This window comes from Oncorhynchus gorbuscha, linkage group LG16, assembly GCF_021184085.1.
Source record: "Oncorhynchus gorbuscha isolate QuinsamMale2020 ecotype Even-year linkage group LG16, OgorEven_v1.0, whole genome shotgun sequence".
In the NCBI taxonomy this organism is placed as follows: domain Eukaryota; kingdom Metazoa; phylum Chordata; class Actinopteri; order Salmoniformes; family Salmonidae; genus Oncorhynchus; species Oncorhynchus gorbuscha.
In genome coordinates, this window is record NC_060188.1 from 4,466,939 (window position 1) to 4,489,376 (window position 22,438).

General features: G+C 44.0%; 1 protein-coding gene and 1 pseudogene across 1 annotated transcript; both read left to right on the forward strand.

Moving 5' to 3' along the window:
• LOC123998897 overlaps nt 1-15,500 on the forward strand; it is a 36,603-nt pseudogene extending 21,103 nt beyond the window's left edge.
• On the forward strand, nt 1,449-12,611 carry LOC123999252 (protein MNN4-like). Its single transcript, XM_046304822.1, has 4 exons — nt 1,449-2,289; nt 8,140-8,237; nt 8,495-8,672; nt 12,496-12,611. The coding sequence occupies exons 1-4, from the start codon at nt 1,857-1,859 to the stop codon at nt 12,501-12,503; spliced, it is 717 nt and encodes a 238-aa protein (XP_046160778.1). The 5' UTR covers nt 1,449-1,856; the 3' UTR covers nt 12,504-12,611.
• Nucleotides 15,501-22,438: the final 6,938 nt, after the last annotated feature.

Genomic DNA, 22,438 nt, shown 5'->3' on the forward strand with positions numbered 1-22,438 from the left:
GAGAAAAATACAATAGTTGAACAGTTTTGAACAAATTATTTTATTCCAAAATGAAGGAGAAGCGAGAGAGAGATATTTCGTCATTTATTTTCCACTTTCAGTTTCACTTACTTAGCTAGCAAATGCAGCTATCTAATTTAGTCTACTCAAACACTTGGCTCAAACAGAGCGATGCTATGTTAGCTAGCTGGCTATGACTATCCAACACAACACTGGAACTCTTCCAAGTCAAGGCCAGCTTTTGGTTTGACTAATTTATTGCCACTGGGACCCGCCAAGGTAAGTGCTAAACTGCTTACTGACTGTACACTGTAACGTTACTGCATGATTGTAGCAGGTTTACAAACGAGTTAGTTCTATTAGCTCTGTTGACTATGATGTTATTTTAGCTAATATGGTGACAACAATGTAAGCTGTGTGTAGCAGTTATGAAATGGTTTGGCTTGGAAAGGTTTTTTCTCCTGGTCACATACAGCTGATGTGTTGTGCATTGAAGTACAGAAACAAAGGGAGAAGGTGATAAGAGGAGAGCACATAGATGCAAGAAGGAATACAACGTGTCTGTAATGAAAGTGAACTGTGTTTATGCATGATCAGGGGTGTATTCATTCCGCCGATTCTGTTGACAAACGTTTAAATGGAACAAAACGGGGATAAACATACCTGAATTTGTCCAGTGATATCTCTATTTCAGCTAGATGCAGGCGAGAGTGTGCAAGGCAGTATTGAATGTGTCACTGTCTGTCTATGTGTCACTGTCTGTCATCGCAAAATGTTCTCTCGACCTGTGTGAACCTACATTCTAAACTTTCATTCATAGGCTAGGTTGCTACCTCATGATGGGTATAGGGATAATTAGAGTATCATGTAGTAGCCTAAACCTATTGCTGTTACATTGAACAGGGTGAGGGACATATGAATGACAGTCGTCCAATATGCTGAAATAGAATTAAGGCCATGCTCATGGAAAAACAAATCGTCCTGCCTAATCTTAAACGGCACAAACCACCACTGTTTGGGTGGTGGACCACTCTTGGTACACATGGGAAACTGTTGAGCTGAAAAACCCAGCAGCGTTGCAGTTCTTGACACAAACCGGTGCGCCTGGCACCTACTACCATACCCCGTGCAAAGTAACTTAAATATTTTGTCTTTAAGGGAATAGTATGGTCACATGTAGATAAAAAAGAATGTGAAAAATTAACAGAGAAAATGTATATCAACACACTACCTATTCATATAAGTATTTATTAATCATCTACATTTTCATATTGAGCTTCTACGTCTGTGTACAGGAACGAATTATTAGGAAGAGAAAATGTATCAGCTTATTATTAAATAATTATGACGTTCTTTCCAATACGAAAAGTGTTGGAACTATTGTTTCCAAACTGCGTTACCCCACTCCAGCCAGCAGATGGCGACGAGCATCTTTCAGTTGTCTCTTCTTGCGTGACGTATAATGGACTGGACGGACGCTTCTTCAGGAACAACAAGGCGCCAACTCTTTCGACCACCTCGGTAGCTTGCTAGCCAACATAAAAGTGAAAGATTGACGCTTTAGACCATCTTAATGTACATTATCTAATCTCAGTGTTTTAAACACAGTTCTGTTGATCTATTAACTGGTTAACTGTAACCTAATTTGCAAATTTGTTCAAGATTTATGCTGAGCCTAGCACTAGGCTATTCGCTAATGCTAACTAACTATAGCTAACATCCCTGACCATGAGTTCATTAAACTACTCATCCCTGCTATAGAAGAGGAGGTCTGCTGTTTGGAGAAAGACGTTCTGGCGCTGAACATTGAAGAAGAGGATGAGGTTACAGTGAAAGAAGAGAAAGGACCTTTTAGAATGAAAAAGGAGGAAGATGAGACTGTTATAGTGAAGGAAGAAGATGCTGTTATAGTGAAAGAACATTTCAGAATGAAAAAGGAGGAAGATGAGACTGTTATAATGAAGGAAGAAGATGCTGTTATTATGAAAGAACATTTCAGAATGAAAAAGGAGGAAGAGGAGACTGTTATAATGAAGGAAGAAGATGCTGTTATAGTGAAAGAACATTTCAGAATGAAAAAGGAGGAAGAGGAGACTGTTATAGTGAAGGAAGAAGATGCTGTTATTGTGAAAGAACATTTCAGAATGAAAAAGGAGGAAGAGGAGGCTGTTATAGTGATAGAAGAGAAAGAACCGTTTAGAGAGGAAGAGGATGCTATCTCAATAAAGGTGAAGGAGGAAGACGTTTTTGGAGTGAAAGAGGAAGAGACAGAATATCAGATTAACACCAGTGAGTACTGTCTTTAACAGGGACACAAACTATGCCGTTGTTGAACTAATGTGTGGTTTTAAAGTGGCATTCTACTGAAGTTCTACACTTGAATATGTTGTTCAGTACTGTAGGAATTGTTAAAAGGTCAATCTGCCATTGGTTCATATATTTGAGGGACTTTTCAATTCGATGTATTGAATTCTCCATGTGGTCTATATTAAAGTTCCCCTCATCTAATATAACTGTCATGTTTGTCATTTATTGTCATGTCTTGTCCCTGTGCTCCCCATGCTATTCGTTTCCCTCTGCTGGTCTTGTTTGGTTCTATCCCTCTCTCTCCCCCTCCCTCTCTCACTCTCTCGCTCTCTCTTCTCTCTGTCGTTCCGTTCCTGCTCCCAGCTGTTCCTATTCCCCTAATCATCATTTAGTCTTCCCACACCTGTTCCCGATCCTTTCCCCTGATTAGATTCCCTATTTATTCCTTTGTAATCCGTTCCTGTTCCGTCGGTTCCTTATATTGTATTCACCATGCTGTGATTGCGTTTCGCCCTGTCCTGTCGTGTTTTTGCCGTGATTGTGTATCACCCTGTTCTGTCGTGTTTTGTGCCTTCATCAGACGCTGCGTGTGAGCAGGTGTCTCAGTCGACTACGGCCTGCGCCTACCCGAAGCGACCTGCAGTCTGTGGCCGCTTCTCCAGTTGTTTTCCCTCTACAAATCTAGAGGATGTCAGTTATTCCGTTTTGAACATTATTAAACTCTGCTTCTGTTAAGTCGCTTTTGGGTCCTCTTTTACCAGCATGACAGAAGGAACCGACCAAGGAATGGACCCAGCGACTTCAGACGCTCGTTACACTGCCGTCGAGTTCCAAGGAGCCATGCTCGGCAGACACGAGCAGGAATTGTCTGCTGCTCGCCATGCCGTGGAGAACCTGGCCGCTCAGGTTTCCGACCTCTCTGGACAGTTCCAGAGTCTACGTCTCGTGCCACCTGTTACTCCCTGGCCTGCCGAGCCTCCAGAACCCAGGGTTAATAACCCACCTTGCTACTCCGGGCAGCCCACTGAGTGCCGCTCCTTTCTCACGCAGTGTGAGATTGTGTTCTCTCTCCAACCCCACACATACTCTAGAGAGAGAGCTCGGGTTGCTTACGTCATTTCACTCCTTACTGGCCGGGCTCGAGAATGGGGCACAGCTATCTGGGAGGCAAGGGCTGATTGCTCTAACAGATTCCAGAACTTTAAAGAGGAGATGATTCGGGTTTTTGACCGTTCAGTTTTTGGTGAGGAGGCTTCTAGGGCCCTGGCTTCCTTATGCCAAGGTGAACGGTCCATAACGGATTATTCCATTGAGTTTCGCACTCTTGCTGCCTCTAGTGAGTGGAACGAGCCGGCGCTGCTCGCTCGTTTTCTGGAGGGACTCCACGCAGCGGTTAAGGATGAGATTCTTTCCCGGGAGGTTCCTTCAGATGTGGACTCTTTGATTGCTCTCGCCATCCGCATAGAACGACGGGTAGATCTTCGTCACCGGGCTCGTGGAAGAGAGCTCGCATCAACGGTGTTTCCCTGCTCCGCATCGCAACCATCTCCCTCCTCTGGCTTTGAGACTGAGCCCATGCAGCTGGGAGGGATTCGCGTCTCGAATAAGGAGAGGGAACAGAGGATCACCAACCGCCTGTGCCTCTATTGCGGAGTTGCTGGACATTTTGTTATTTCATGTCCAGTAAGAGGCCAGAGCCCATCAGTAAGCGGAGGGCTACTGGTGAGCGCTACTACTCAGGTCCCTTCATCTAGATCTTGTACTACTATGTCGGTCCATCTACGCTGGACCGGTTCGGGTGCTACATGCAGTGCTTTGATTGACTCTGGGGCTGAGGGTTGTTTCATGGACGAAGCATGGGCTCGGAAACATAACATTCCTTTCAGACCGTTAGACAGGCCTACGCCCATGTTTGCCTTAGATGGTAGTCATCTTCCCAGTATCAAATTTGAGACACTACCTTTAACTCTCACAGTATCTGGTAACCACAGTGAGACTATGTCTTTTTTGATTTTCCGTTCACCGTTTACACCTGTTGTTTTGGGTCACCCCTGGCTTGTATGTCATAATCCTTCTATTAATTGGTCTAGTAATTCTATCCTATCCTGGAACGTTTCTTGTCATGTGAAGTGTTTAATGTCTGCCATCCCTCCCATTTCTTCTGTCCCTACTTCTCAGGAGGAACCTGGCGATTTGACAGGAGTGCCGGAGGAATATCATGATCTGCGCACGGTCTTCAGTCGGTCCCGAGCCAACTCCCTTCCTCCTCACCGGTCGTATGATTGTAGTATTGATCTCCTTCCGGGGACCACTCCTCCTCGAGGTAGACTATACTCTCTGTCGGCTCCCGAACGTAAGGCTCTCGAGGATTATTTGTCTGTGTCTCTTGACGCCGGTACCATAGTGCCTTCTTCCTCTCCGGCCGGGGCGGGGTTCTTTTTTGTTAAGAAGAAGGACGGTACTCTGCGCCCCTGCGTGGATTATCGAGGGCTGAATGACATAACGGTTAAGAATCGTTATCCGCTTCCCCTTATGTCATCAGCCTTCGAGATTCTGCAGGGAGCCAGGTGCTTTACTAAGTTGGACCTTCGTAACGCTTACCATCTCGTGCGCATCAGAGAGGGGGACGAGTGGAAAACGGCGTTTAATACTCCGTTAGGGCATTTTGAGTACCGGGTTCTGCCGTTCGGTCTCGCCAATGCGCCAGCTGTTTTTCAGGCATTAGTTAATGATGTTCTGAGAGACATGCTGAACATTTTTGTTTTTGTCTATCTTGACGATATCCTGATTTTTTCTCCGTCACTCGAGATTCATGTTCAGCACGTTCGACGTGTTCTACAGCGCCTTTTAGAGAATTGTCTCTACGTAAAGGCTGAGAAGTGCTCTTTTCATGTCTCCTCCGTTACTTTTCTCGGTTCTGTTATTTCCGCTGAAGGCATTCAGATGGATTCCGCTAAGGTCCAAGCTGTCAGTGATTGGCCCGTTCCAAGGTCACGTGTCGAGTTGCAGCGCTTTTTAGGTTTCGCTAATTTCTATCGGCGTTTCATTCGTAATTTCGGTCAAGTTGCTGCCCCTCTCACAGCTCTTACTTCTGTCAAGACGTGTTTTAAGTGGTCCGGTTCCGCCCAGGGGAGCTTTTGATCTTCTAAAAGAACGTTTTACGTCCGCTCCTATCCTCGTTACTCCTGACGTCACTAGACAATTCATTGTCGAGGTTGACGCTTCAGAGGTAGGCGTGGGAGCCATTCTATCCCAGCGCTTCCAGTCTGACGATAAGGTTCATCCTTGCGCTTATTTTTCTCATCGCCTGTCGCCATCTGAGCGCAACTATGATGTGGGTAACCGTGAACTGCTCGCCATCCGCTTAGCCCTAGGCGAATGGCGACAGTGGTTGGAGGGGGCGACCGTTCCTTTTGTCGTTTGGACAGACCATAAGAACCTTGAGTACATCCGTTCTGCCAAACGACTTAATGCCCGTCAAGCTCGTTGGGCGTTGTTTTTCGCTCGTTTCGAGTTTGTGATTTCTTACCGTCCGGGTAGCAAGAACACCAAGCCTGATGCCTTATCCCGTCTGTTTAGTTCTTCTGTGGCTTCTACTGATCCCGAGGGATTCTTCCTTATGGGCGTGTTGTCGGGTTAACAGTCTGGGGAATTGAAAGACAGGTTAAGCAAGCACTCACGCACACTGCGTCGCCGCGCGCTTGTCCTAGTAACCTCCTTTTCGTTCCTGTTTCCACTCGTCTGGCTGTTCTTCAGTGGGCTCACTCTGCCAAGTTAGCGGGTCATCCCGGTGTTCGAGGCACTCTTGCGTCTATTCGCCAGCGCTTTTGGTGGCCGACTCAGGAGCGTGACACGCGCCGTTTCGTGGCTGCCTGTTCGGACTGCGCGCAGACTAAGTCGGGTAACTCTCCTCCTGCCGGTCGTCTCAGACCGCTCCCATTCCTTCTCGACCATGGTCTCACATTGCCTTAGACTTCATTACCGGTCTGCCTTTGTCTGCGGGAAGACTGTGATTCTGACGGTTGTCGATAGGTTCTCTAAGGCGGCACATTTCATTCCCCTCGCTAAACTTCCTTCCGCTAAGGAGACGGCACAAATCATTATTGAGAATGTATTCAGAATTCATGGCCTCCCGTTAGACGCCGTTTCAGACAGAGGTCCGCAATTCACGTCACAGTTTTGGAGGGAGTTCTGTCGTTTGATTGGTGCGTCCGTCAGTCTCTCTTCCGGGTTTCATCCCCAGTCTAACGGTCAAGCAGAGAGGGCCAATCAGACGATTGGTCGCATACTACGCAGCCTTTCTTTCAGAAACCCTGCGTCTTGGGCAGAACAGCTCCCCTGGGCAGAATACGCTCACAATTCGCTTCCTTCGTCTGCTACCGGGTTATCTCCGTTTCAGAGTAGTCTGGGTTACCAGCCTCCTCTGTTCTCATCCCAGCTTGCCGAGTCCAGCGTTCCCTCCGCTCAAGCGTTTGTCCAACGTTGTGAGCGCACCTGGAGGAGGGTGAGGTCTGCACTTTGCCGTTACAGGGCACAGACGGTGAGAGCCGCCAATAAACGCAGGATTAAGAGTCCAAGGTATTGTTGCGGCCAGAGAGTGTGGCTTTCCACTCGCAACCTTCCTCTTACGACAGCTTCTCGTAAGTTGACTCCGCGGTTCATTGGTCCGTTCCGTGTCTCCCAGGTCGTCAATCCTGTCGCTGTGCGACTGCTTCTTCCGCGACATCTTCGTCGCGTCCATCCTGTCTTCCATGTCTCCTGTGTTAAGCCCTTTCTTCGCACCCCGTTCGTCTTCCCTCCCCCCTCCCGTCCTTGTCGAGAGCGCACCTATTTACAAGGTACATAAAATTATGGACATGCGTTCTCGGGGACGGGGTCACCAATACCTAGTGGATTGGGAGGGTTACGGTCCTGAGGAGAGGAGTTGGGTTCCGTCTCGGGACGTGCTGGACCGTTCGCTCATCGATGATTTCCTCCGTTGCCGCCAGGATTCCTCCTCGAGTGCGCCAGGAGGCGCTCGGTGAGTGGGGGGGTACTGTCATGTTTGTCATTTATTGTCATGTCTTGTCCCTGTGCTCCCCATGCTATTCGTTTCCCTCTGCTGGTCTTGTTTGGTTCTATCCCTCTCTCTCCCCCTCCCTCTCTCACTCTCTCGCTCTCTCTTCTCTCTGTCGTTCCGTTCCTGCTCCCAGCTGTTCCTATTCCCCTAATCATCATTTAGTCTTCCCACACCTGTTCCCGATCCTTTCCCCTGATTAGATTCCCTATTTATTCCTTTGTAATCCGTTCCTGTTCCGTCGGTTCCTTATATTGTATTCACCATGCTGTGATTGCGTTTCGCCCTGTCCTGTCGTGTTTTTTGCCGTGATTGTGTATCACCCTGTTCTGTCGTGTTTTGTGCCTTCATCAGACGCTGCGTGTGAGCAGGTGTCTCAGTCGACTACGGCCTGCGCCTACCCGAAGCGACCTGCAGTCTGTGGCCGCTTCTCCAGTTGTTTTCCCCTCTACAAATCTAGAGGATGTCAGTTATTCCGTTTTGAACATTATTAAACTCTGCTTCTGTTAAGTCGCTTTTGGGTCCTCTTTTACCAGCATGACAATAACAGGCTTTTAAAATTAAATATTGGTGAATATTTTCTACTTAAAATAACAAAGGGACGCAGAAGCCACCCATTTCGTGGAACGACCCTTTTACATTTGCATCACAAACACTATTTTAGGAAATCATGATGAAAGTGGCCATTTTAGACATATGCATGGCTCTTGTAAGACTCTATGATTGCAATAGATGGTCATCAGTTTACCATCTGTTTGATGTCCTCGTTCACACAGGAGAGAGACATGACTATTATGGATCCTCTGGGGAGCCTCAACAACATCCTGATGCTGACGAGGAAGAGAAGAGTCTCTCCAGATCAGAACACCAGATGGTACAGCTTGGTCTGGCCTAGCATACAGTTTGCTCTCTCTGGGTCTGGAATGGGTTTCTGTAAAACACTTCATGTCAACAGTGGCATCAGCAGGTCTAGCATACAGCTTGGTCTGGTCTAGCATACAGCTTGGTCTGGTCTAGCATACAGCTTGCTCTCTCTGGGTCTGGGATGGGTTTCTGTAAATCACTTTATGACAACAGTGACATCAGCATCCATAATGATATGTGTCTGTGTCCCCTCTTTATGGTAACCAGGACAACGCTAGCCCCTCCTCCCTCCCGGAGTCCCCGTGTCGTGCCTCTCCTGGTAGCACCTTACTGCTGGGTATGAAGAGGTTGTCTGTGCTGCTGGTGGACTGCAGGAAAACAACGGGGCTGAGTGGAACTGTGAGAGGAGGAGAAGAGAAGAAAGGATCAGATTTGACACATCAAAGTAAGTAGTTTTGTTTGAACAAATACAAAGCTAACTTTGGAGCGAAAGTTTCAAGATGATCCAATGTAAGGTGCTTGTTTTACAAAAACTTTTCCTTAAAACATTATGGATATTACATTGCCTGTCCCAGTCAACGCCCCTATCTTTACAAGACTGTAGAACAGGCAAACTAAACTCAAGACACTGTTAATTAACTAATACTGGAGGAAAGCTGTGATCAGGCTGCCTACTCAAGAGAAAGCTTCAAACTGTAACCTGTGCCGGCAACCTTGTTCAGGTTGTCAATCAACCTACCAGGGTAGTGACAAACAGTAGAGGAATGAAATCAACAACATGGTTTGATCATATCTTTACTAATGCTGCAGAAATGGGTTTTAAAGCAGTATCCAGATCTATCAGATGTAGTGATCACATTATAGTAGCCATGTCTAGGAAAACCACAGTTCCAAAGGCTGGGCCTAATATTGTGTAGAAGAGGTCATGCATTTTTTTGTAGTGATTCCTATGTTGTTGATGTAAATAATATTTGTTTGCCCTTGGTGTGTAATGATGAGCAACCAGACACTGCCCTTGACACATTTGAAACTGCTTATCCCAGTTACTAATAAGCAGCACCCATTAAGAAAATGACTGTAAAAACTGGGATTGATGAGGAATTACAAAATGGTATGATGAAGAGGGAGGCAAAAGAGATGGCAAATAGGTCTGGCTGAATAACTGATTGGCAAACCTATTGCAAATTGAGAAATCATTTGACTAAACTGAATAAAAAGAAGAAACTACACTATGAAACAAAGATAAATGACATGAAGAATGATAGTAAAAATCTTTGGAGCATCTTCAATGCGCAAATAAAATCAACAATGACAAGTCACTGGTGTCTGACAACGTGGATGGAAAATTGAGGATAATAGCGGCCGATATTGCCATTCCTATTTGTCTTGAATTTAAGCCTACTAGAAAGTGTGTGCCCTCAGGCCTAGAGGGAAGCTAAAGTCATTCCACTACCCAAGAATAGTAAAGCTCCCTTTACTGGCTTAAATAGCTGACCAATCAGCCTGTTACCAACCCTTGCAATTTTGGGAAAAAAATATTTGACCAGATACAATGCTATTTTACAGTAAACAAATATAGACTTTTAGCTTATAGGGAAGTTCATTCAACTAGCACAGCACTTGCAAATGACTGATTGGCTGAGAGAAATTGATGATAAAAATACTGTTGGGGCTGTTTTGTTTGACTTCAGTGCGGCATTTGACATTATCAATCATAGTCTGTTGCTGACAAAAATGTATGGCTTTACACCCACTGCTATATTGTGGAGAAAGAGTTTTTCTTTTAAAATGATGACTCAACACCGTACATGTCAGCTACTACAGTGACTGAAATGACTGCAACACTTAACATAGAGCTGCAGTTAGTTTCAGAATGGGTGTCAAGGAATAAGTTAGTCCTAAATATTTCTGATTACCTTAAAACCTCTTGGTGTTAGGGGGCAGTATTTTCATTTTTGGGAAAAAAACGTCCCCGTTTTAAACGGGATATTTTGTCAGGAAAAGATGCTAGAATATGCATATAATTGACAGCGTTGGATAGAAAACACTCTAACATTTCCAAAACTGTAAAGATATTGTCTGTGAGTATAACAGAACTGATGTTGCAGGCGAAAGCCTGAGAAAAATCCAATCCGGAAGTGCCCCAGGTTTTGAAAGCGCTGCGTTCTATTGACTCCCTATATGGCTTTGAATGTACCATCAACGAGCTTACGCTTTCTACGTATTCCCCAAGGTGTCTACAGCATTGTGACGTAGTTTTACGCATTTCTGTTGAAGAATAGCCGTATGGGGGCACATTGCGTAAGTGGTCACATGGTGGCTCCGAGAGAGATTCTCGCGTAAAGTGCAGAGGTAGCCATTACTCCAATCGGTCCTTGAGAAAAAGGAATTGTCCCGACGGATATATTATCAAATAGATATTAGAAAAACACCTTGAGGATTGATTCTAAACAACGTTTGCCATGTTTTTGTCGATATTATGGAGCTAATTTGGAATATTTTTCGGAGTTGTGACTGCAATTTCCGGGCGATTTCTCAGCCAAACGTGAAGAACAGAGCTATTTCGCCTACAAAAATAATATTTTGGGAAAAAATGAACTTTGGCTGTCTACCTGGGAGTCTCGTGAGTGAAAACATTTGAAGTTCATCAAAGGTAAACGATTTAATTTGATTGCTTTTCTGATTTCCGTGACAAGTTTGCCTGCTGCTAGCAAGGCATAATGCTATGCTAGGCTATGATAAACTTACACAGATGCTTGTCTAGCGTTGGCTGTAAAACATATTTTGAAAATCTGAGACGACAGGGTGATTAACAAAAGGCTAAGCTATATGTTCCAATATATTTCACTTGTGATTTTCATGAATAGGAATATTTTCTAGGAAGATTTATGTCCGTTGCGTTATGCTAATTAGTATCAGATGATGGTAACGGTCCCGTTCACGGGCTGGGTGTCACTACAGGTTAAGTTACATGGCCTACTATGCTAATTCTGTAGCGGTATTGTTAGAGGGGGCTAAAGAAATATTTTGTTGGTGCGCCAGGCAGGTATTAACCCTAGTTATTAAAGTTAGTTATTACCTATTATAACATTATTATTATTTTGTTAATATTATTAAAACCGAAAGGATGAGAGTAGAATAGATAGAGTAGCGCTTCCAGACACATTCTAAACATGATGTCTTAAAGGAGGACTGTAGCATCTAATGATGAAACATTATGGAGTCTTAAAGGAGGACTGTAGCATCTAATTTTGAAACATTATGGAGTCTTAAAGGAGGACTGTAGCATCTAATGATGAAACATTATGGAGTCTTAAAGGAGGACTGTAGCATCTAATGATGAAACATTATGGAGTCTTAAAGGAGGACTGTAGCATCTAATGATGAAACATTATGGATTCTTAAAGGAGGACTGTAGCATCTAATGATGAAACATTATGGAGTCTTAAGCTTTAATCTGTGGTATTGCACTTGTGAATGCATGGAAGTTAAATTTTTCTAATAAAAAATATATATTTTGCACCGGATGTTGTTGAAATGTTCCGCTAGCGGAATCCCTAGCCATAACAGGTGTTAATGTGTTTGAACCAATCAGTTGTGTTGTGACAAGGTAGGGGTGGTATACAGAAGATAGCCCTATTGGGTAAAAGACGAAGTCCATATTATGTCAAGAACAGCTCAAATAAGCAAAGAGAAACAACAGTCCATTATTACTTTAAGGACCACCACAATAATGGAAGATCCAGAGTTACTTCTGATGCAAAAGTTCATTAGAGTTACCAGCCTTAGAAATTGCAGCCCAAATAAATGCTTCACAAAGTTCAAGTAACAGACACATCTCAACATCATCGGTTCAGAGGAGACTGCGTGAATCAGGCCTTCATGGTTGAATTGCTGCAAGGAAACCACTACTAAAGGACACCAATAAGAAGAAGAGACTTGCTTGGGCCAAGAAACACGAGCAATGGACATTAGACCGGTGGATATCTGTCCTCTGGTCTGATGAGTCCAAATTTGAGATTTTTGGATCCGAGCATCATGTCTTTGTGAGACGAGGAGTAGATGAACAGATTATCTCCGCATGTGTGGTTCCCACCGTGAAGCATGGAGGAGGAGATGTGATGGTGTGCGGGTGCTTTGCTGTTGCCAATGTCATGAATAAATAAAGCAAAGTCACACTTAACCAGCATGGCTTCCACAGCATTCTACAGCTATATGCCATCCCATCTGGTTTGGGCTTAGTCCCACTGTCATTTGTTTTTCAACAGGACAATGACCCAACACACCTCCAGGCTGTGTAAGAGCTATTTGACCAAGTAGGAGAGTGATGGAGTGCTGCATCAGATGACCTGGCCTACACAATCCCCAGACACAATCCCCCACGGTTTTTATTTTAATCTTTTTTTTTTGGTCCATATTTCCAGAGATGGAAGTACTTTTTACTGTACTTTTTGGTACCTTTGAATCTAATGTATTGTATCAAGAGGGTTTGGGATGAGTTGGATCGCAGAGGTGAAGGGAAAGCAGCCTACAAGTTATCAGCATATGTGGGAACGCCTACAAGACTGTTGGAAAAGGATTCCAGGTGAAGCTGTTTGAGAGAAAGCAAGGGTGGCAACTTTTGAAGAATAAAATATATATTTTGATTTAACACTTGTGGTTACTACATGATTCCATGTGTTTTTTAATAATTTTTATGTCTTTATTATTCTACAATGTAGAAAATAGTAAAAATAAAGAAAAATAATATAATAATAATAATATATGCCATTTAGCAGACGCTTTTATCCAAAGCGACTTACAGTCATGTGTGCATACATTCTACGTATGGATGGTCCCGGGAATCGAACCCACTGCCCTGGCGTTACAAGCGCCATGCTCTACCAACTGAGCTACAGAAGGACCATAGTACAAATAAAGAAAAACCCTTGAATGAGTAGGTGAGTCCAAACTTTTGACTGGTACTGTACATTAAATTCCGTAACAGCTCCAGTGGACATTCCTGCAGTCAGCATGCCAACTGCCCGCTCCCTCAGAGACCTGTGGCATTGTCGGGTTGCCTTTTATTATCCCCAGCACAAGGTGCACCTGTGTAATAAGCAAGCTGTTCAATCAGCTTCTTGATATGCCTCACCTGTCAGGTGGATGGATTATTTTGGCAAAGAATAAATGTTGACTAACAGGGATGTAAAAAATTCTGCAATCTCTTTTTTCAGCTCATGAAACATCCAACACTTTACATGTTGCGTTTATATTTTAGTTTTTTGTTGTTACTATCAGTTTTAGGAACATTTACCCAAAATATGACATCAGCGATAATCAAAATGTTGAAAATCTGTGAATGTCTAAATAAGAAATTGGTCCATTTAAACAGCAATGTGTCGAACCCTTTCAACAATGGGGAGATGTTACTGATGTGCTTTGTATCTTCGACGTAAAAACTAGTTTTGGTCTTCCACACAAAATTACTTCTTTAGTTATTTTATGTTTAAGGAAGTGTGTAGGTCACATTCTGTATCATACAGCTATGAATGTTATATATTTAGAACCACCTGTTCAATTGGAATCCAGCGACGTCTGTGTCTTCAGTGTCCTAGAACTGTCTAGTTTTTGTGTTCTGACTTGTAAAACAGGATGAATAAGTAATGTAAACATAGCAGTAATTACCAGGAAGCTCTACATTTGTTTTAAAATCACACTAAGATTGTTAAAACTGGCCTCAGGTTATTGAGAGATCGGATTTAGGATTTACCCTCGTAGCAAGGTTGTTTTATCATGTGGTTTCATTTGGGTCTCTATTTAAAAATAACACTGTCTTTGGCAGGAGAAAGGCCAGACTCGGAGGAACCAAAGCCAGGAACGTCCAAACTAACAAGACGACACCAGTGCTTCCACTGTAGAAAGGGTTGTAACCGGTTATGGGACTTGAAACAACATGAGAAAATGACACAGAAACAACTGTTCCCATGAAGGAGTTTTCAAGAAAGGACACAAAAGCTCAGAGAGAATACACACAGGAGAGAAGCCTTACCACTGCTCCCAATGTGGAAAGTGTTTCAACCAGTCGGGGGAGCTGAAAGCTCATGAGAGAATACACACAGGAGAGAAGCCTTACCACTGCGCCCAATGTGGAAAGTGTTTCAACCAGAGAGCAAACCTGAAAGTTCATGAGAGAATACACAGCGGGGAGAAGCAATACCACTGCTTCCAATGTGGAAAGTGTTTCAGCCAGAAAGCATACCTGAACAAACACGAGAGAATACACACAGGAGAGAAGCCTTACCACTGCTCCCAGTGTGGAAAGAGTTACAAACGGAAAACATGCCTGAACCAACACAAGAGAATACACACAGGAGAGAAGCCTTACCACTGCTCCCAATGTGGAAAGTGTTTCAGCCAGAAAGCATACCTGGAAAAACATGAGAGAATACACACAGGAGAGAGGCCTTACCACTGTTCCCAGTGTGGAAAGTGTTTCAGCCAGAAAGCACACCTGAAAGCTCATGAGAGAATACACACAGGAGAGAGGCCTTTCCACTGCTCCCAATGTGGAAAGTGTTTCGGACATTCGGAGGTGCTGAAACGGCACGAGAGAATACACACATGAGAGAAGCCTTACCACTACTCCAAATGTGGAAAGTGTTTCAGCTGAAACGACATGAGAGAATACACACAGGGCAGAAGCCTCCCAGGGTGCAAAGCTTTTGCCCATTTAGGAAGCCTGAAAGAACACATTAGACTGCACACAGAGGAGAAGGCTTAGAAAAGCTCAGACATTAATTGAATATGGAGTATGTCAGTTTTAATATAAAGGAGATCAGGTTCCTTGTTTTAAATTGTCCTTTTTTTAAACTCTTTGTGTGTTTATCTGGGTGTGCCATTCCTCCAGCACTACAGATAATCAAGTGATATTTGGATGTGATGCATTAGTTCCATTGTTGACATTTGCATTGTTGGCCCACTGATGATTTAATGAAATGAAAATGTTCAGACTCTGTAATGGAAAATGTTAATTGTTTGTGTGTCCACATAACTGAGTATGTGACTAACCTTGTGAAACTGTCCTGTTATAATCTCCTGTTCTTGGGACTATCATCCTGTGTTGCAAACCAATTTGCACCTGTGTCCTTGTATGAATAAAGTCCCGCCCAGGAACAGGAAACTATAAAGATATTTGCTAATCACTCAATACTTCAGGAATTCAGACTGTCTACACTGCGCTGTGTAACTCTGTTATTCTCTCTGAGCTCAGAAATAAAGAATCTTGGTTTGACTTGGACTCCAGCAGATCCTTATTTTATAATATCCACCACAACTCTCCCACAGATTGCTGTGTATTATTGTCTAAATGAAGAGTTACATTTACATTTACATTTAAGTCATTTAGCAGGCGCTCTTATCCAGAGCGACTTACAAATTGGTGCATTCACCTTATGACACCCAGTGGAACAGCCACTTTACAATAGTGCATCTAAATCTTTTGAGGGGGGTGAGAAGGATTACTTTATCCTATCCTAGGTATTCCTTAAAGAGGTGGGCTTTCAGGTGTCTCCGGAAGGTGGTGATTGACTCCGCTGTCCTGGCGTCGTGAGGGAGTTTGTTCCACCATTGGGGGGCCAGAGCAGCGAACAGTTTTGACTGGGCTGAGCGGGAACTGTACTTCCTCAGTGGTAGGGAGGCGAGCAGGCCAGAGGTGGATGAACGCAGTGCCCTTGATTGGGTGTAGGGCCTGATCAGAGCCTGGAGGTACTGAGGTGCCGTTCCACTCACAGCTCCGTAGGCAAGCACCATGGTCTTGTAGCGGATGCGAGCTTCAACTGGAAGCCAGTGGAGAGAGCGGAGGAGCGGGGTGACGTGAGAGAACTTGGAAAGGTTGAACACCAGACGGGCTGCGGCATTCTGGATGAGTTGAAGGGGTTTAATGGCAGAGGCAGGGAGCCCAGCCAACAGCGAGTTGCAGTAATCCAGACGGGAGATGACAAGTGCCTGGATTAGGACCTGCGCCGCTTCCTGTGTGAGACAGGGTCGTACTCTGCGGATGTTGTAGAGCATGAACCTACAGGAACGGGCCACCGCCTTGATGTTAGTTGAGAACGACAGGGTGTTGTCCAGGATCACGCCAAGGTTCTTAGCGCTCTGGGAGGAGGACACAATGGAGTTGTCAACCGTGATGGCGAGATCATGGAACGGGCAGTCCTTCCCCGGGAGGAAGAGCAGCTCTGTCTTGCCGAAGTTCAGCTTGAGGTGGTGATCCGTCATCCACACTGATATGTCTGCCAGACATGCAGAGATGCGATTCGCCACCTGGTCATCAGAAGGGGGAAAGGAGAAGATTAATTGTGTGTCGTCTGCATAGCAATGATAGGAGAGACCATGTGAGGTTATGACAGAGCCAAGTGACTTGTTGGTTTCCCACTCTGATGATTTATATCTGACAGAGGGGCTTTAAATGAATAGTATGGTGACATCTTAGTGTGTCTTGAAGTAAATAGGATTATTAATCATAAACTCCTATAGCAGCAATACACTGCAGCTTTGACATCAAGAAGAGAATGGGTTGATGGGTGGTGGTGCTACTCTATAGGTAAGGCTGTTCAATATGAATTTTCAATACACACAATAGGTTGACTGGGGAGGTGATGTACCACAGTCAAAGTCCTGCAATAAGAGCTAAGATGCTAATATTTGTTGTTAGGTTGATCAGTAGCCAGTTATTCTCAAACCAGTTACGAACAAAATAGACTTATTTTTAAATCGTATATCTTAGTTGTTCCATAGAAAGTATCTGTGAGGGGAAATCAAGCTAAAATCGCCTGCTTATGGAATTTAGCCAATTTTACTAAGAAGTTTATCAACATTAAAATTACATCAAAGCAAAAATTCTAAACCACTAACAGAGTCAAATAATACTAAGGGCAAGACATTCCAAATACTGTTCTGGTTCTTAATATACTTCAGAATCCAATTTATTTTAAAAATATTATTTAGCGCTAAGTAGCGTTTCAATTGGTGACGTCACTTGCTCTGACACCTCGAAGTAGTGGTTTTGTGGAGCGATGGGTAACGATGTTTCGTTGGTGACTGATGTTGATGCGTGCAGAGGGTCTCTGGTTCGCGCCCGGGTATTGATATATTATATCCAGTCCTATCCTTCAGTTACCCTAAACCTCTCCCATCTATCTCTGAAGACCATCCAGTCCTATCCTTCAGTTACCCTAAACCTCTCCCATCTATCTCTGAAGACCATCCAGTCCTATCCTTCAGTTACCCTAAACCTCTCCCATCTATCGCTGAAGACCATCCAGTCCTATCCTTCAGTTACCCTAAACCTCTCCCATCTATCTCTGAAGACCATCCAGTCCTATCCTTCAGTTACCCTAAACCTCTCCCATCTATCTCTGAAGACCATCCAGTCCTATCCTTCAGTTACCCTAAACCTCTCCCATCTATCTCTGAAGACCATCCAGTCCTATCCTTCAGCTACCCTAAACCTCTCCCATCTATCTCTGAAGACCATCCAGTCCTATCCTTCAGCTACCCTAAACCTCTCCCATCCAGCTCTGAAGACCATCCAGTCCTATCCTTCAGTTATCCTAAACTTCTCCCATCTATCTTTGAAGACCATCCAGTTACCCTAAACCTCTCCCATCTATCGCTGAAGACCATCCAGTCCTATCCTTCAGTTACCCTAAACCTCTCCCATCTATCTCTGAAGACCATCCAGTCCTATCCTTCAGTTACCCTAAACCTCTCCCATCTATCTCTGAAGACCATCCAGTCCTATCCTTCAGTTACCCTAAACCTCTCCCATCTATCTCTGAAGACCATCCAGTCCTATCCTTCAGTTACCCTAAACCTCTCCCATCTATCTCTGAAGAACATCCAGTCCTATCCTTCAGTTACCCTAAACCTCTCCCATCTATCTCTGAAGACCATCCAGTCCTATCCTTCAGTTACCCTAAACCTCTCCCATCTATCTCTGAAGACCATCCAGTCCTATCCTTCAGTTACCCTAAACCTCTCCCATCTATCTCTGAAGAACATCCAGTCCTATCCTTCAGTTACCCTAAACCTCTCCCATCTATCTCTGAAGGCCATCCCGTCCTATCCTTCAGTTACCCTAAACCTCTCCCATCTATCTCTGAAGACCATCCAGTCCTATCCTTCAGTTACCCTAAACCTCTCCCATCTATCTCTGAAGACCATCCAGTCCTATCCTTCAGTTACCCTAAACCTCTCCCATCTATCTCTGAAGACCATCCAGTCCTATCCTTCAGTTACCCTAAACCTCTCCCATCTATCTCTGAAGACCATCCAGTCCTATCCTTCAGTTACCCTAAACCTCTCCCATCTATCTCTGAAGACCATCCAGTCCTATCCTTCAGTTACCCTAAACCTCTCCCATCTATCTCTGAAGACCATCCAGTTTGATTTCTATTTGCCATATATTATTAACTGTGATGTTTCACAAAAGTTCTTGACCTTTATATTCTCATAGTTGCTGCGGATAGTAAATTAAAAATAAACATGTTTGCTAAAAGTATTATTATATTATTGATCAATTGACTATGACTTTTCAAATCCCCCAGTAGTGCTGTCTGCAGAGTTAGCTCCAGGTAAATGTTGCCATTCCTTGACATGCGACCAAAAACAAGCTACATTTGGACAGTACTAAAACAAATTATCTAATGATTCTGCCTCTTCGCAGCTAAATCTGCAGAGGTTCATTGTATCCCCCATATATAGAACATTGTATTGGTTGCAAGAATTTTGTATAATAATTCAAATGGAAAAATCCCAAGTTTTGAATCTTGCGTCATTTATAATTTTCTTTAACCAATGTTGGTCTTTAATGCAGGACTGACAGACAAGTCTCTTACTTTTTCCCCTTTCCACCATGTTTGTGGTAATGCTGCAATTAGTTGGTTGTAATTTTGGGTAGTGCAGACATTTCCATGTATTGTTGTTATCTCCACCAGTCCTATTTATGATATAATTTACAAAGATTAAACCTTTTTTAAGTATTCAATTTTACTTTCATTTTTATGATCAATATAGTATATTTGAGTTTAACCACAATTTTTTTAAACCTAATTCCATTTTCTCCTTTTAATTTTTCCAGGTTTCTGACATGTCCCTGATTTTCTGGTTAACAACAACATTGGATGCTCTAAGTCCACAACAATACTTAAACCACATCAGGAGACCACTTTTGAAGTCTGAGAAAAATCTAAGACATGTTCATTTTTGTGTGTAGATACCCTTTAATTTAAGTGGCACCAGCAAGAGCCTTGCTTGGTAAGTGGTGTCTCTGTAGCACACATGTGATTGCAGAGTCTGCTGAACAAATCACAACTGGATTGATGCTAATATTCATGATATCATTCTGCCAGGTAGGAACAGACTACTTTGTAGTTAACGTTTAATTGACAAGGTTTGTGGGAAAGCTTTTCCATCAACCAGAAGATGGTTGTCATTAGCATCATCACTAACAGCTACACGTAGTGGCAGACTGCACTCAGACAGGGGCATTTCCTGACTGTTTAATCTGTCTTTTCCATCAACCAGAAGATGGTTGTCATTAGCATCATCACTAACAGCTACACATAGTGGTAGACTGCACTCAGACAGGGGCATTTCCTGACTGTTTAATCTGTCTTTTCCATCAACCAGAAGATGGTTGTCATTAGCATCATCACTAACAGCTACACATAGTGGTAGACTGCACTCAGACAGGGGCATTTCCTGACTGTTTAATCTGTCTTTTCCATCAACCAGAAGATGGTTGTCATTAGCATCATCACTAACAGCTACACATAGTGGTAGACTGCACTCAGACAGGGGCATTTCCTGACGGTTTAATCTGTCTTTTCCATCAACCAGAAGATGGTTGTCATTAGCATCATCACTAACAGCTACACATAGTGGTAGACTGCACTCAGACTGGGGCATTTCCTGGCTGTTTAATCTGTCTTTTCCATCAACCAGAAGATGGTTGTCATTAGCATCATCGCTAACAGCTACACATAGTGGTAGACTGCACTCAGACAGGGGCATTTCCTGGCTGTTTAATCTGTCTTTTCCATCAACCAGAAGATGGTTGTCATTAGCATCATCGCTAACAGCTACACGTAGTGGCAGACTGCACTCAGACAGGGGCATTTCCTGGCTGTGTAATCTGTCTTTTCCATCAACCAGAAGATGGTTGTCATTAGCATCATCGCTAACAGCTACACATAGTGGTAGACTGCACTCAGACAGGGGCATTTCCTGGCTGTTTAATCTGTCTTTTCCATCAACCAGAAGATGGTTGTCATTAGCATCATCGCTAACAGCTACACGTAGTGGTAGACTGCACTCAGACAGGGGCATTTCCTGGCTGTTTAATCTGGCTTTTCCATCAACCAGAAGATGGTTGTCATTAGCATCATCGCTAACAGCTACACATAGTGGATCATTAGCATCATCGCAATGTATAACAATGCTAAACAATGTATACGAAATGCTTCAGTCTGGTTTTAGACCCCATCATAGCACTGAGACGGCACTTGTGAAGGTGGTAAATGACATTTTGATGGCATCGGACCGAGGCTCTGCATCTGTCCTCGTGCTCCTAGACCTTAGTGCTGCTTTTGATACCATCGATCACCACATTCTTTTGGAGAGATTGGAAACCCAAATTGGTCTACACGGACATGTTCTGGCCTGGTTTAGGTCTTATCTGTCGGAAAGATATCAGTTTGTCTCTGTGAATGGTTTGTCCTCTGACAAATCAACTGTACATTTCGGTGTTCCTCAAGGTTCTGTTTTAGGACCACTATTGTTTTCACTATATATTTTACCTCTTGGGGATGTTATTCGAAAACATAATGTAAACTTTCACTGCTATGCGGATGACACACAGCTGTACATTTCAATGAAACATGGTGAAGCACCAAAATTGCCCTCGCTAGAAGCATGTGTTTCAGACATAAGGAAGTGGATGGCTGCAAACTTTCTACTATTAAACTCGGACAAAACAGAGATGCTTGTTCTAGGTCCCAAGAAACAAAGAGATCTTCTGTTGAATCTGACAATTAATCTTAATGGTTGTACAGTCGTCTCAAATAAAACTGTGAAGGACCTCGGCGTTACTCTGGACCCTGATCTCTCTTTTGAAGAACATATCAAGACCATTTCGAGGACAGCTTTTTTCCATCTACGTAACATTGCAAAAATCAGAAACTTTCTGTCCAAAAATGATGCAGAAAAATTAATCCATGCTTTTGTCACTTCTAGGTTAGACTACTGCAATGCTCTATTTTCCGGCTACCCGGATAAAGCACTAAATAAACTTCAGTTAGTGCTAAATACGGCTGCTAGAATCCTGACTAGAACCAAAAAATTTGATCATATTACTCCAGTGCTAGCCTCTCTACACTGGCTTCCTGTCAAAGCAAGGGCTGATTTCAAGGTTTTACTGCTAACCTACAAAGCATTACATGGGCTTGCTCCTACCTACCTCTCTGATTTGGTCCTGCCGTACATACCTATACGTACGCTACGGTCACAAGACGCAGGCCTCCTAATTGTCCCTAGAATTTCTAAGCAAACAGCTGGAGGCAGGGCTTTCTCCTATAGAGCTCCATTTTTATGGAACGGTCTGCCTACCCATGTCAGAGACGCAAACTCGGTCTCAACCTTTAAGTCTTTACTGAAGACTCATCTCTTCAGTGGGTCATATGATTGAGTGTAGTCTGGCCCAGGAGTGGGAAGGTGAACGGAAAGGCTCTGGAGCAACGAACCGCCCTTGCTGTCTCTGCCTGGCCGGTTCCCCTTTTTCCACTGGGATTCTCTGCCTCTAACCCTGTTACGGGGCTGAGTCACTGGCTTGCTGGGGCTCTCTCGTGCCGTCCCTGGGGGGGATGCGTCACCTGGGTGGGTTGATTCACTGTTGTGGTCGGCCTGTCTGGGTTCCCCCCCACCCCTTGGGTTGTACCGTGTCGGAGATCTTTGTGGGCTATACTCGGCCTTGTCTCAGGATGGTAAGTTGGTGGTTGAAGATTTCCCTCTAGTGGTGTGGGGGCTGTGCTTTGGCAAAGTGGGTGGGGTTATATCCTTCCTGTTTGGCCCTGTCCGGGGTGTCCTCGGATGGGGCCACAGTGTCTCCTGACCCCTCCTGTCTCAGCCTCCAGTATTTATGCTGCAGTAGTTTATGTGTCGGGGGCTAGG